The sequence below is a fragment of the Acanthochromis polyacanthus genome, chromosome 17 (assembly GCF_021347895.1).
Source record: "Acanthochromis polyacanthus isolate Apoly-LR-REF ecotype Palm Island chromosome 17, KAUST_Apoly_ChrSc, whole genome shotgun sequence".
Lineage (NCBI taxonomy): Eukaryota > Metazoa > Chordata > Actinopteri > Pomacentridae > Acanthochromis > Acanthochromis polyacanthus.
The window spans coordinates 15,116,492-15,129,138 of record NC_067129.1 but is presented as its reverse complement, the minus strand read 5'-3'; the positions used below and the strand labels follow the sequence as shown (position 1 = coordinate 15,129,138).

The following is a 12,647-nucleotide window of genomic DNA, read 5'->3' as shown; positions in this document are numbered from 1 at the left end:
GTTTTGGTTATTCTGGTCCCTTAGTGTGTTTGTTATTCCAGGTAAGCCTCTTAAACAACAATAGGACAATTAGCTCAGTATGTTGCAGGATACACTCTGCTGTTGAGTATGTTTGACTTCTGTTTATTCTAATACATTAAATTGGATTTACTGCCTGTTATCATCAATTCAACCTGGAATTTCTTGCAACTGATTGTTAGGGCAACCAATTTGTGGGTGGTTGTTGAAATAAATTTTATCTAAATTAAATTGAGCTGAAAAGGAATAAACAACCAGGCTAATTGGAGACTAATAAAGTCACATTATTGCATAAAACATTGCAATACAGCTTTCTATCACTATTCTGAACATCTCAAATCTCTCACTTGGGAGTTGTTTTATCATCATATGCCCACTGTGTCTATTTTACAGGCTAATGTGTTTTTTGTCTGGAAAATTTGATGGCTGCAGCACAACCCCAGAAATATACTCGGCCTATAGCTGCATAAGCCCCCACATTTCAAACAAAATGTTCTGCAGTGGCTTTCCTCCGGTACAGTTGGTGGGGTAAAATCTGGCAAAAAAAAAAAAAAGCAGAATTACACGACATAAACTCTCCGATCGTCCACATGATGAGGGACGAAGTGTTCTTCGGCTGAACACCGTGTTCCTCTGCGCACCTCAGCAGCCCTGAAGCCCCCCTGGCATTTGACTGGCACCGGCTTGGAGGTGCCAGTCTGGGAAAAGCGGAGTCAAGTCAGCGGCAATGAGGCGGAGAGAGACAGGAAGCTGAGTGGGCGGTCTTTCACTATAAAGCTTCAGGATGGGTGATTTAAATTTGAACCATGACCTTGATAAATAATCCCCATCAGGGTTATTAGAACAGATTTTACTCTGGAAGATCAGCTCTGTTAGTGATCCACTATCAGGGATGTATAGCAACAAAACGGATGATAAGCTTTCTCTACTAAATGCTGCAGTAGAACCACATACTGATGCCGTACTGGTATTAAAATGCATTCCACATGTCTGTGCAATAACAGTAACATCGGAATCTGTTTTATTGTCAGGATGTTTTTTTCTTTTCTTTTTTTTTACATAAAAGGAGTTTTTTTTCATAAGAGTAAACGCTATCAGGTACAAATATGCCTAATATATATATAATACATATAATATCACATATATATAATCTTATTAGGTATATATATATATATATATATATATGTATGTATCAGGGTTCCCACTGAAAATTGAAAACTAAATTCCAGGACTTTTCCAGGATATTCCAGGATAAAAATCATCCAATTTCCAGGACTTTGAATGGAATTTCTGAAACAGTATTATAAGTATAAATAACCTGTAATTATACAATGACATTCCAGTTTGCTTCCCGCAAGAAAGCATATCATGCTTATTGCAATTTTAGTTTAACATATTTCTAATTCTAACTTCAGGATGAAAACTTTGCCAATCATGTCCCTTTTGCTTCTTTTCTTTTTTGTTTAAATTGCTCAGCTCAGAAAAGCCTGAGAAGTTCAGGCAAGCTAAAAATCAATGATGCCTCGCCTGATATATGTACCACCACCACAGACAGTACAGTGGGATGACAAGCAGCCACTGTACTGCCTATAGATGTGTGAAAATTAGCTCTGGAGGCAAGGGACGCCAAACCCTTTCAGCATTCCAGCTTTTCTAAACTACATACAGTTACTACACTAAACCAAAGACCCAAACAAGGTTACATGTACAAGTATGGAAAGAAGTGCACTACATAGGAGAGTCCACTGCATAATGTAATACAAAGATTAGAAACTGGAAGGCTGCCAATAGCCATGTGATAGGTGCAGACATGACACACTGTAGAATACTGAGCACAATCAACATCCATGCAAAACTGAATTCAAGGACTTTCAATGACTTTTTTAGCTGATAATCCTAATTCCAGGACCACCTGATTTGTGGCAGTATTTCAGGACTTTTCCATGACTTTCCAGGATCACTTTTTTCCATGACTTTCCAGAATTTTAGTGAGCAATATTGTAATTAGAAACCAGCAATTATTACTATTGACAAGTATTACAAGGTTGTCATGTTAAATCAAACTGTGAAGAAAAAAAAAACTAAAAACAGTAAGGTAAAAACACAAAATTAAAAAAAACTGCTGAGAGAGTAGTGATTGAAGCAGACCTGTTGTAACACCACTCCTCTTTTCTTTATGATCTCATGTGTAAAGAAAAGATCTTTAGGAGGATTTAAACACCCTGACAGTAGCTAGATGAGGTAGTTTTGGTTCCTTACTTTCATGGACAAACCAAGAATCCCTAAACTTCTTGTGCTCATGTTGTGCTTGTCTATCTTGCCATTTTATTCCTTCACCAGGAAAAATGCCTGAATGAATTTCAGATTGAGAACAGCCCTTCTTCAGTTCATGGGGCTTTATTTTGAAGGTCTTGCCCGGCACTTGTGTTGCTATTGTGTCCACCTTGATGCTGTGGGTACAGACTGGCTGTGGGCAACCTCAGACAGGTGGAGGAGACGTCCTTAAGAAGCTGAACTGCACCGTGCTTGGACTGAGGACTGGGCTGGGCTGCAGGACCAGCAGCGGTGGACGCTGTGCGCGCTCCGGTGCGCGGATCCTCCTGCAGCTGCTGGATTCACAATATGAGACCAGATCCAAAACATGTTTCGGCTGATTTTCCCATCGTGAGCCTTCGCACACATGCTGGACACTTAAATGTGGACGCGGGGAGGACGAGGGATGTAGTTGCGATGGAGAAATGAGGAGCACACATGGACTTGAGGTTTTTCCCTGAGATTATCAGCTTTTAATATTTATCACTCCCTCCGTCTGCCTTGGCCATGGAGAACCAAGCAGCCGAGCCGCAGAACTATGAAGATGTACAGAAAAGCGGCTATCTCCGCAAGCATAAATCAATGCACCGGCGGTTCTTCGTGCTGAGGGCGGCCTCGGAGCATGGTCCGGCTCGGCTTGAGTATTACGAGAACGAGAAGAAATTCCGCAGTAAATCACCTGTGCCCAAAAAAGTCCTGAACCTGGAGACTTGCTTCAACATCAACAAGCGGGCAGATTCCAAGAACAAGCACATGATCGTGCTTTATACCCGCAGCGAGAGCTTTGCCATCGCTGCAGACAGCGAGGAGATCCAGAACGAGTGGTACCAGGCGATGCTGGACCTCCAGTGCAACTGTAAGATATGAAAAGTGTGCTGTGATTCCTGCTGTCTGTTTCTGCATCAGGCCTATCCTGCCCTAGGCTGTTTGTTCTCCATACACTATTTCGTTCGGCCATTCCTGATTGTTCACCGCATCTACTGGCTCCAATTGTCTGGGTGTATTTATTTATTTTTTGCTGCAGATCTAGTTTTGGGGTTTCATTTGAACAAATTAATGCAAGTAATGCAATTTGGATGATGTTTTTTTTCTAAGAGGCAGGTGCATGCGGGGTAGACCAACACGCTATGGGCGGCATGTGCTGTGTGTTTGTGCAGTACATTCTCAATCAGGTTTTTATAAAGCTGCGGATCATTTTCTGTCAGAAAAAAAGGAGGAAAAAAACGATTTGATGCATTAATCGGCATCCACATGCAATAACATGAGACGAACGCCTCTTGTGAATAAATTGCAGCCGTTTTCCTCCGACGGAGTGTTTTTGCATGGCGCAGTGGGCATATAGCAACCATCCAAGGGATGCATCATATAGTAGTAGCCTATCGCGGTGCACTCCGCTGGAGCCCGTGTTTTTGTTTTTCTGCACAGCTCTGACTGCCGCTCGCCTAACCTACATTTGTGTTGCACGGTGCTGCTGCTGGTAGGGAGGAGATGCCATCGTCAGTGCGCTCTCACTGGAAATTGTGTTTCTGTTGGTTATCCTCGTGTTTACGTTGTTATCCTTATGCTGGAGCTGAGCAGCAGCAGCAGCACCACCCACCCTCCCTGTTATCGCTTTGCATTTTACTGAGATGAGGCTTGATGGGCTTGCCCAGCTCTAATATGTTGTCGTGGAGCCCTAAACACGTTCCCATTAGAGTGCAGACCCCCATTTTGTTGGAGGCTCAGGGACAGCCACAATAAAACACTGTTAATTTCATGTAATTTGAGCGTGTGTCTGCTCATAACGTGGTAGAGGTTCAAATCAAATCAAAATTTTATTTATGTAGCACTTTTTATAAAAGAGATTGCAATACAAAGTGCTTTACAGATTAAAAACGATTAAAAACGATGCCTCACCTTCTACCCGTTCCACCCCCCCACTCCCCCGAACCCACACAGTACAAAGAAGACACAAAGGAACACTCATACCTCCCCACCACTCACGCCCACCCCCAACCCACCCTGCAAACATGCAGAGAAGTGACTGTCATTAAAATACTTAACATAGGGCTGAGTACAGACGAACCAGGTGAGGAAACACCACCTGAGAAGCCGTCTGCATCGAGAGCGGCAGGTCAGCCACGGCAGCCAGGCACGTCACGGCGCCTAGCGGACGTGTGGGAGAGACACCCAGACTCCACTCATGCACACACGGCGCCCAGGCCGCCACAGCCGAACACCGCTCTCGATACAGAGGGCTCCCTCTCCGAGGAAACACTGGGACAAGGGAAAAGACTTGAGCTAAATAAAACAAGATAAAATCATAATAAAATGTAAGGTAGAACACAGGAATAATAATAATAGTTATAATAAAGTAATATAACTTCATAAAACTAATAAACAGAATAAATAGGTAAAGAAATAGATAAATTTAAAACTAATTTAAAACTAGGCAAAAAATAACTATCAGCTAAAAGCTAGACTAAAAAGGTAGGCCTTGAGCCTGCTCTTAAAAACATGAACGTTCTCTGCGGCCCTGAGGTCCTTAGGCAGGTCAGTCCAGAGGTGAAGGCCATAAAATTGGAAGGACACCTCACCTTGAGTCTTTGTTCTGACTTCGGGGGTGGCCTGGAGACGGTCCGCGAAGGTTCATAATGTAAAAACAGCTCTGAGAGATAAGAAGGCCCAAGACCATTAAGACACAAAAAGAAAAAAAGCTGTAACTTTGACATTTGACTGGCATTGAAGTGAATTATAATGCATTGTTATATAGTGGAGCATGCTGCTTTTCAATGTGTGTATTTTATACCACCCAAGACTTCATTAATTATGAGCTGTAGTTCAAAAGTGATGCTGATGAATCGGCTGCAGCACAGCTGGTTGGCAGTGGAGATTCATGCGTGTGGCAATTAAAGAGGCAAAATATTACTGTCACCTGCACTGGCTTGTCAGTTTGGCTTTGATCAGTGTTTCAGCAGGTTGTGTTTGAAGTAAACTTTTAATTTTTTTTTCAATTTTTTCCTGTCAAAAATGTGCTGTGTTTTGATTCATTTATAAATATATATTTTGTTTTTCTAGGTAAAACTCCAGAGGACTATGGCAGTAGTGGAGAGTGTAGCTCCCCATCTCCTGTTCCAACCTTCAAGGAAGTGTGGCAGGTCAAGGTTTGGCCTAAAGGTCTTGGACATGCCAGGAACTTAGTGGGCATCTACCGGCTGTGCCTGACTGACAAGACAGTCAACTTTGTCAAACTCAACTCTGACGTGGCTGCTGTGGTGTTGCAGCTTATGAATGTCCGCAGGTGTGGCCATTCAGAGAATTTTTTCTTCATCGAGGTGGGGCGTTCTGCGATTACCGGCCCCGGAGAATTCTGGATGCAGGTGGATGACTCCGTGGTGGCTCAGAACATGCACGAGACCCTGCTGGAAGCCATGAAGGCACTGAGTGAGGAGTTCCGCCAGCGCAGTAAATCTCAGTCTGTGGGGACATCGTGCGGAGGGGGCACTGCTTCAAATCCCATCAGCGTCCCAAGCCGGCGCCATCACCCGAATCTACCACCAAGCCAGGTGGGCTTCTCCAGGCGAGCACGCACGGAGACCCCCGGGACAGGAGGCAGCAGCACAAGCACCTCGCCTACATCACGCCATGGGTTTCCAAGGGCAAGAACGGCCAGCATTGGAGCCAGGTCAGAGGAAGGTGGAGCAAGTGCGAAAGGGACATGGGCAAGCTCCAGTCCTAGTCTTAATGGATCCTGCTCAACTACGCCAACACTGAGGCCCAAACCCACCAGGGCCCCAACCCCTGCTAAGATTACCCTCAGCCTTGCACGCTACACGCCCAACCCTGCTCCATCTCCTGCTCCGAGTCTGTCCTCCAGCTCTGGTCATGGCTCAGAGTGCGGCCTGGTGGGGGCAGCAGTAGGGGGTATGACGATCTGTTCCTACCCTCGTGTTTCTCAGAGAGTTTCTGTTTCAGGTTCACCCAGCGACTATGGCTCCTCCGATGAGTATGGATCCAGTCCTGGTGAACACTCTCTGCTCATTCCCAGTCTGTCTGGACACCATGTTCATGGAGAGGGCCCCTCCAGTTATATAGTCATGGGACAGCGAGAGGGTCTGCTTGGTTCTCATCATCGCTCCAAAGGCCGGCGGATTCTGAGGCGCTCATCCAGTCGGGAATCTGAGGCAGAACGCAGACTGCTAAGTAAGAGGGCTTCACTGCCTTTGGCATCCCACGAGCGACTGACCCCACACAGAAAAGACGAAGATGATGAGGACGATGAAGAATATGCCATCATGTCGCAGAGTGCTAACAGAGAGAGAGCTGATTTGCACCACGGCTCAGGGAGTGTGACAGTTGGGGGTGGGCAGCTTGATGCAGTAGGGGAGAATAGGAAGAGGGCTGACAAAAACAGGGGAGGAGTGGACACAGGAGCAGCTGTGGATAGCGGCTATATGTCAATGTTGCCTGGAGTGACATCTCCTCCTGTTTCACTCTCTCTTGCAATAGGTATGTCAGATGCTAGTGCTAAACCCGGAGCCGATGATGAGTACATGGCCATGACCCCCAACAACAGTGTATCCCCCCCTCAGCACATCCGCCAGCCCAGCTCAGAGGGCTACATGGTCATGTCCCCCAACAGCAGCAGCTCCACAGACCTGCATGGACTGAGCATGTGGGACAGCAGGGCCAGCATGGAGAGCCGGGCTGCCAGCGACTATATGAACATCTCTCCTGTCAGCAGCCGCTCTGCCTGCAGCACGCCGCCTTCCCACCCAGAGCAGCACCAACTGCAACCAAAAATGTTCAATTCCTACTTCTCCCTGCCACGAGCTTATCAGCATACTCTCTACACTCGCTTTGAGGAAGACTTAAACAAAGGAGAAGGGAAAAAAGACAGCAGTGGGCATGATAGTGCTGGAAGGGGAGGGGGAGTGGGATACAGCAAGAGAAACAAAATTGCAGTGGGCCCTGCAGGAGGCTGCCAACTCTCCATGTCTTCCTCGTCTTTCTCTTCTAGCTCAGCCAGCAGTGAAAGCCTTGAAGACAAGTCCATATCAGCAGGGAGAGGGTTAAGTTTGCTAAGAACTGGAGCAGAATACAAGAGTGCGGGAACATGCACAAAAGATGGGCGTCCCCACCAAAAACGTGCGTCAAGTAGTAAGAGCCCAAAGCAACAAAGGAGGGGTCGCCCCCTCAGCGTGTCCTCAGACATTACTAAAGCAAACACCCTGCCCAGGGTTAAGGAGAATCTGCCGCCATCTGTGTCCCAGAATGTCGGAGAGTATGTCAGTATTGTCTTCAAGGAGGATAATAAATATGACAGAGGACGATGTGCAGGGTCTGAGCGTGGACAGCCTGTGATCCATGGAACCCTCCGGCCCGTGAACCAACCACTCCTCTGCCACGATAATCCTGCTAACCTTCCCCGCAGCTTCTCTGCCCCGTTGTCCACCTCTGCCGAGTACGTCAGCATGGATTTAGGGAAATCCTCAACACCCCTGACTCATGTTAGATCCACATTCAGCACCCCACAGAGCCCACCAGCTGTTGCTCCCAAGGCCCGACATGAACACAGCACGTCCTCTCCTCTGGCAGCAGAAGGCAACGTAGGGTACAGAACAAAAGTAAAGATGGCAGCAATGCCAACAGACGCTTCTCCTTCATTCACGGACAGCAAAGGTTCAGATCCCAGCATTTCAGCAAGACCTGCCATTCACTCCGGTCAGTCGTTATCTATGGAGCAGGAGACAGGTTTGAGTTTTTCACCAGTCAAGTCCTTCCAGTCTCCTGAGCGGAGCGGCAGACTGGTCAGAGGTGACCAGCAGGGACGCTTGAGCCACCGCTCAGAGACGTTTAACTCTCCCCCCTCCCTACCACGCCACGCACCCTCTTCTACCTCCCTCTTCCCAGAGGGCAGCCAGGCAGCGAGCCATCGGCATGGTTTGGACTGCTCACTTTGGGAGAACGGGCAGGCTGCTACTTTGTCTGCCACACCTCCACCACAAGCCTCCACCTCATCTGCTGAACAAGGCCTTAACTATATTGACCTTGACTTGGCCATAAAGGAGAGCCCTCAAGCTGGAGTGGATCGTACTTCTCCCGCCTACAACATCGGAGGAAGCGCTATGGGTAGCAGTGCTGGCTCCATCCTCAACACTTATGCCAGTATTGATTTCTATAAGTCAGAAGAACTGAGAGCACACCAGAACAGTAGAAAGGATGGTCAAGGTAAGAGACTGCAAGTTCACCTCATCCTAAAATATCTGTTAAACAACAGGTGGTCCTTTTTGATCTTAGATGTAACTGCAATAGATTTTAGTGTTCAGAAAATGTTGAATTATTGTAGAATCTTGGGCTCTGTGCATTCATTATAGTTGCAGACATCTTGCATAAGGCTGCACAGTCTGTACCTTCACTTGTTCTTCTTATAGACAATCAGGTTAGTGGTGTCAGTTCTCGCCTCAGAGCTGAAGAACACAGTGGTTACCACAGCAAGCAAGTCAGGAGGCAAAACCATGTCTGCATAACATTTCTAGCAATTAATGCACTAATTATATCAATATGGAAAATATTTAAAAACTAAATTGTTTCTGATGTGATTGCTGATAGCAAAAGGTTATTTTGGGAGGAAAATGTTTAATTGTTGGTGTCCATATAGGATTCAAGCATCTTATGTACCTTTTCTTTATTCAGATGAACAAGCTTAATTGCTTTAGACAAATGATTTCATTCATTTCATAGAAAAAAAATCACAAGTTCCAGATTTTCAAACGCACATATATGCTGCTTGTCTTAGTTCTCCTAATAATAATATAAGATGGTTGTTCAAACAAAACAAGCAGTTTGACTTTGCTGCATAGATATTTTTATCGCATTTTATTGATCAAAATATTAATGGAGTAAATAATTGGCTCATAAGTTGATAATCAAAACAATCATTAGTTACCGCCCTAACTGTCACTGAGATGGTTAGAAGGATAGGCTGTATAATTCCTGGTAATATTTGTCTAACTGGATGCAAACTTTTGATTTGACGTGCATAATCTGCAGACATAACTCTCGTCTGGGTCTTAGTCAGTCCTTCTCCTTTCATCTCTTACTGATGTGTACCTTGGCTTCAAGCTGGTGGGCAGCACCATGCTTCCAGTCTGAGGGGTTGTCTGTAGAGTCTCTTATTATCGCAAGTGGGTGTTCAGAGAGCAGAGCCAATTGATTTGTCTGCTGGTAATGAGCCATTCCACATAAATGGAGGTAGAGGGGACAGAACATGGGCCAGGTGTTTATGTTTATGTGTGGGTGTGCTGCTGGCTGCAGGATTTCGCATGGCTGCTTTGAGGTTTCCCTCACATCGCACAGATGATGATTATTAAACGGTTAATGTTAATGGCTGAAGTTCATTTTTGACGGATGTGCACTGACGTATATGAGAGATCCATTTCTTTTACATGTCTGGAAATAAAAGCTGTGAGAGACGGGATATTGAAATAAAAATAGGTAGGTAAATATATATTCGTCAGAGGACTAAATGTAAATGGAACGACGTGTGCATCCTTTTTGTTCAAAACATTTCCAAGATTGAGTTATCTAATTCTGTTTATTTTCTAGACATACATGTATAATCATAACAATTGCCTCTGTATTTCAATTCAGGAGAGTTTATTTATGCGTTTGACATGCACAGCAAAAAAAGAAAAAAATCAGGCTCTGTTAATATTCTCTAAATTACTCTCTCATGTAATTTTTCACACTATGATTAATGATTGAACATGCCTCTCCTATATGAGCTACAAACCTGCCTGCTCTGCTTTCATTAACTGCAGTCACATTCTAATAATGAAGCTTACTATACGAGGCCTGCATAGTGGGTTAGGGTAGGGGCTCTGCTGCAGCATTGAAGCTCATATAAGCAGTCTTGGTTCTCAAACGTCCAATCAATGCTTAAATTATTTTGCTAATGTCACAATACTCCACCTGTTCTAATTAAAAATTAATTAGATGCTCAAATTAAATGTTGAGCGCAATTCCATAATAAGATTAAGATGTTTATTTGTGCCCTATGTTTTTAATTGCAGCACTGGCACCGCTGCATTGTGAGCGTCGGTGTTCATGTGGTTGAAGACACTTCGGCTCCACTGAATCAGTTTACTGTCTGGGAGAGATGAAAAGTCTGAGTCAACTTAAATCTTTTTAGCCACCCAATGTTTGTAAATTGATCCACTTACAGCAATATGAGTCTCTATTAGTGACCTACACTGCAGTCTAGCTCACAGCTTGGAACTAAACACCTTCACATACTCAACAAGTGAGCATGAACCAGACAGCCTCAAGTTGGAATCATTTCATTCTTTAAAATGGACAGAGTAGGTGGATGTCTACATTCAGCTACAGCTTTTTTTTTAGTTTAATGCAGTCTAATACAGCGGTCTTGCCATAATTCTTAGTTTCACAGAGGTTACAATGCTTAAAAAGTGTTGGTTCAACTCTATACACCGAACAAAAATGAAATTATTTCTCCAAGGACAAATGTGAAGTGGTGGACACTTAAGTGCCTGGCTGGAGCGCTAACTAACATGCCACGATCCATCGTGCCAAAAGCCTGTTTTAATGTTTCTCTCATCTGTGCCATTGTGTCATTTAGGTAAAGCTGCATTTTAATGCAAGTAATAGTCATTTGTCGTGTCTCTGTGATGGTCATGCTATCTAAACATTGTCTTTTATAGTCTTTTTCTAAAAGACCAGAATCTAATTATACAGACACTAAACATTTTATATGCATTCATCAGGAGCGGCCAATTAAATATATTGAATTTTGGCACGTTTCCCAGTTTCACAGCTCCCACTGAGTATGACAAAACTGACACAAGAGGGAGCGCTACTCTGACGAGGCTGCCACTACTGCAGACTCAGCATTCATTTTTTGTTTTCCAGCCTCGTGAAATGATCTGCAGCTGATGAGGTGAACTAAAGAAAACAGTGTTGATTTTCTCAAAATGACATTTAATCAGTCTGTCAGTAGTATGAAGTTGTAATAAAGTAGCTGGAAGTCTAGAGTCAGCTACAGATGTATTCTCTATATTATTGTGTAAAACTAATGCAGTCTGATACAACAGTCCTGCAATATTTCATGCCTTCATTAAGATCACAACATTGGTTAAATATCTTGATTCTGCTGTGTCCATTACTGTAAACATGCACGCACATATAGTATGATGTTGAACAAGAGAATACAAAAAAATATGCGCACGAACTAAGCTCCATCAGCCAGATGGTAAAACAAAAAAATGCATGACAGAAAATTGCAAACACACAAACAGTGCAAATACAACCAGTGTTAAAGTGCCAGACAATCATTTGGCTGTGACAGCCAACAGGGCAAGAAACTCTGAGCTACTCAAACCACAGTTTGATTTATCAGCAATCTGATCTGAGCTTTCCTTTATGCAATAATTGCAGTTGCATGGATAGATTCTTCTTTAGTGAAGTTATTTTAAAGAGAATTCTTTTTTTTTCTGTAGGCAAAAAGGGAGAGAAAAGAAAAACCCTGGCATTTGCTTGTTGCTGCTTTTGACTTTACTTTGCTGATATGATTAGAACTGGAACAGCGAGCACTTTGTTCTGTTTAGGTGCCTCACAAGGAGAAGAAACACTTTAAAATCCCTGGAGCTGATAAAGGTGACGCAAAGTCACACAATATTGACATCTGCAACAGTGTGCCTGAGACCAATCAGAAAATCCTTTTTCTAAAGATATCAAGCATCATGTGATATTTACCCAAGCAGCCAGCAGGAGCTCTAGATTAAACTAGAGCAATATGCTTCAGCAAATATATAATCTAGTCTGAACTGCTTTGGCACAGTTTGCATAGGGGGGAATTACATTTGATTTACTGAGAATTACCGTGTAAACTATAGATGCACTTTTAAAAAAACTAAAATTATTGCAGGAGACAAACCTTTGTGACAGAAAATATTTGATTGAAATTCTTGCCTGCTTTTGATTTCTCCTTCCAGACTGTTGATCTCCATCTTCGTCTTGGATCTGAGCGTGACGCCGGTGTGACAGCTCCACGCTCGTTCCCTGAGGGGATGGTTGGCAGCCCGATCTGTTGCCACAACAGAACTGTACACTGGAGTCTGAACACTGAAACCCTGGAAAACTCATCCCCATCCCGTCTGCTGTTTTCTGTCAACCAAATGTGTGCCAAATATACACACACACACACACACACACACACACACACACACACACACACACACACACACACACACACACACACACACACACACACACACACACACACACACACACACACAAACACAGACACAGGGTAAGGA

At 44.1% G+C, this 12,647-nt stretch overlaps 1 protein-coding gene across 1 annotated transcript; it reads left to right on the top strand.

The window, feature by feature from the left end:
• The first annotated feature begins 1,997 nt into the window (after positions 1 to 1,997).
• On the top strand, positions 1,998 to 12,447 carry si:ch211-284e13.4 (insulin receptor substrate 1-B). Its single transcript, XM_022188723.2, has 3 exons — positions 1,998 to 3,187; positions 5,389 to 8,541; positions 12,324 to 12,447. Exons 1-3 carry the CDS (start codon positions 2,839 to 2,841, stop codon positions 12,329 to 12,331), a joined length of 3,510 nt encoding a protein of 1,169 aa, XP_022044415.1. The 5' UTR covers positions 1,998 to 2,838; the 3' UTR covers positions 12,332 to 12,447.
• Positions 12,448 to 12,647: the final 200 nt, after the last annotated feature.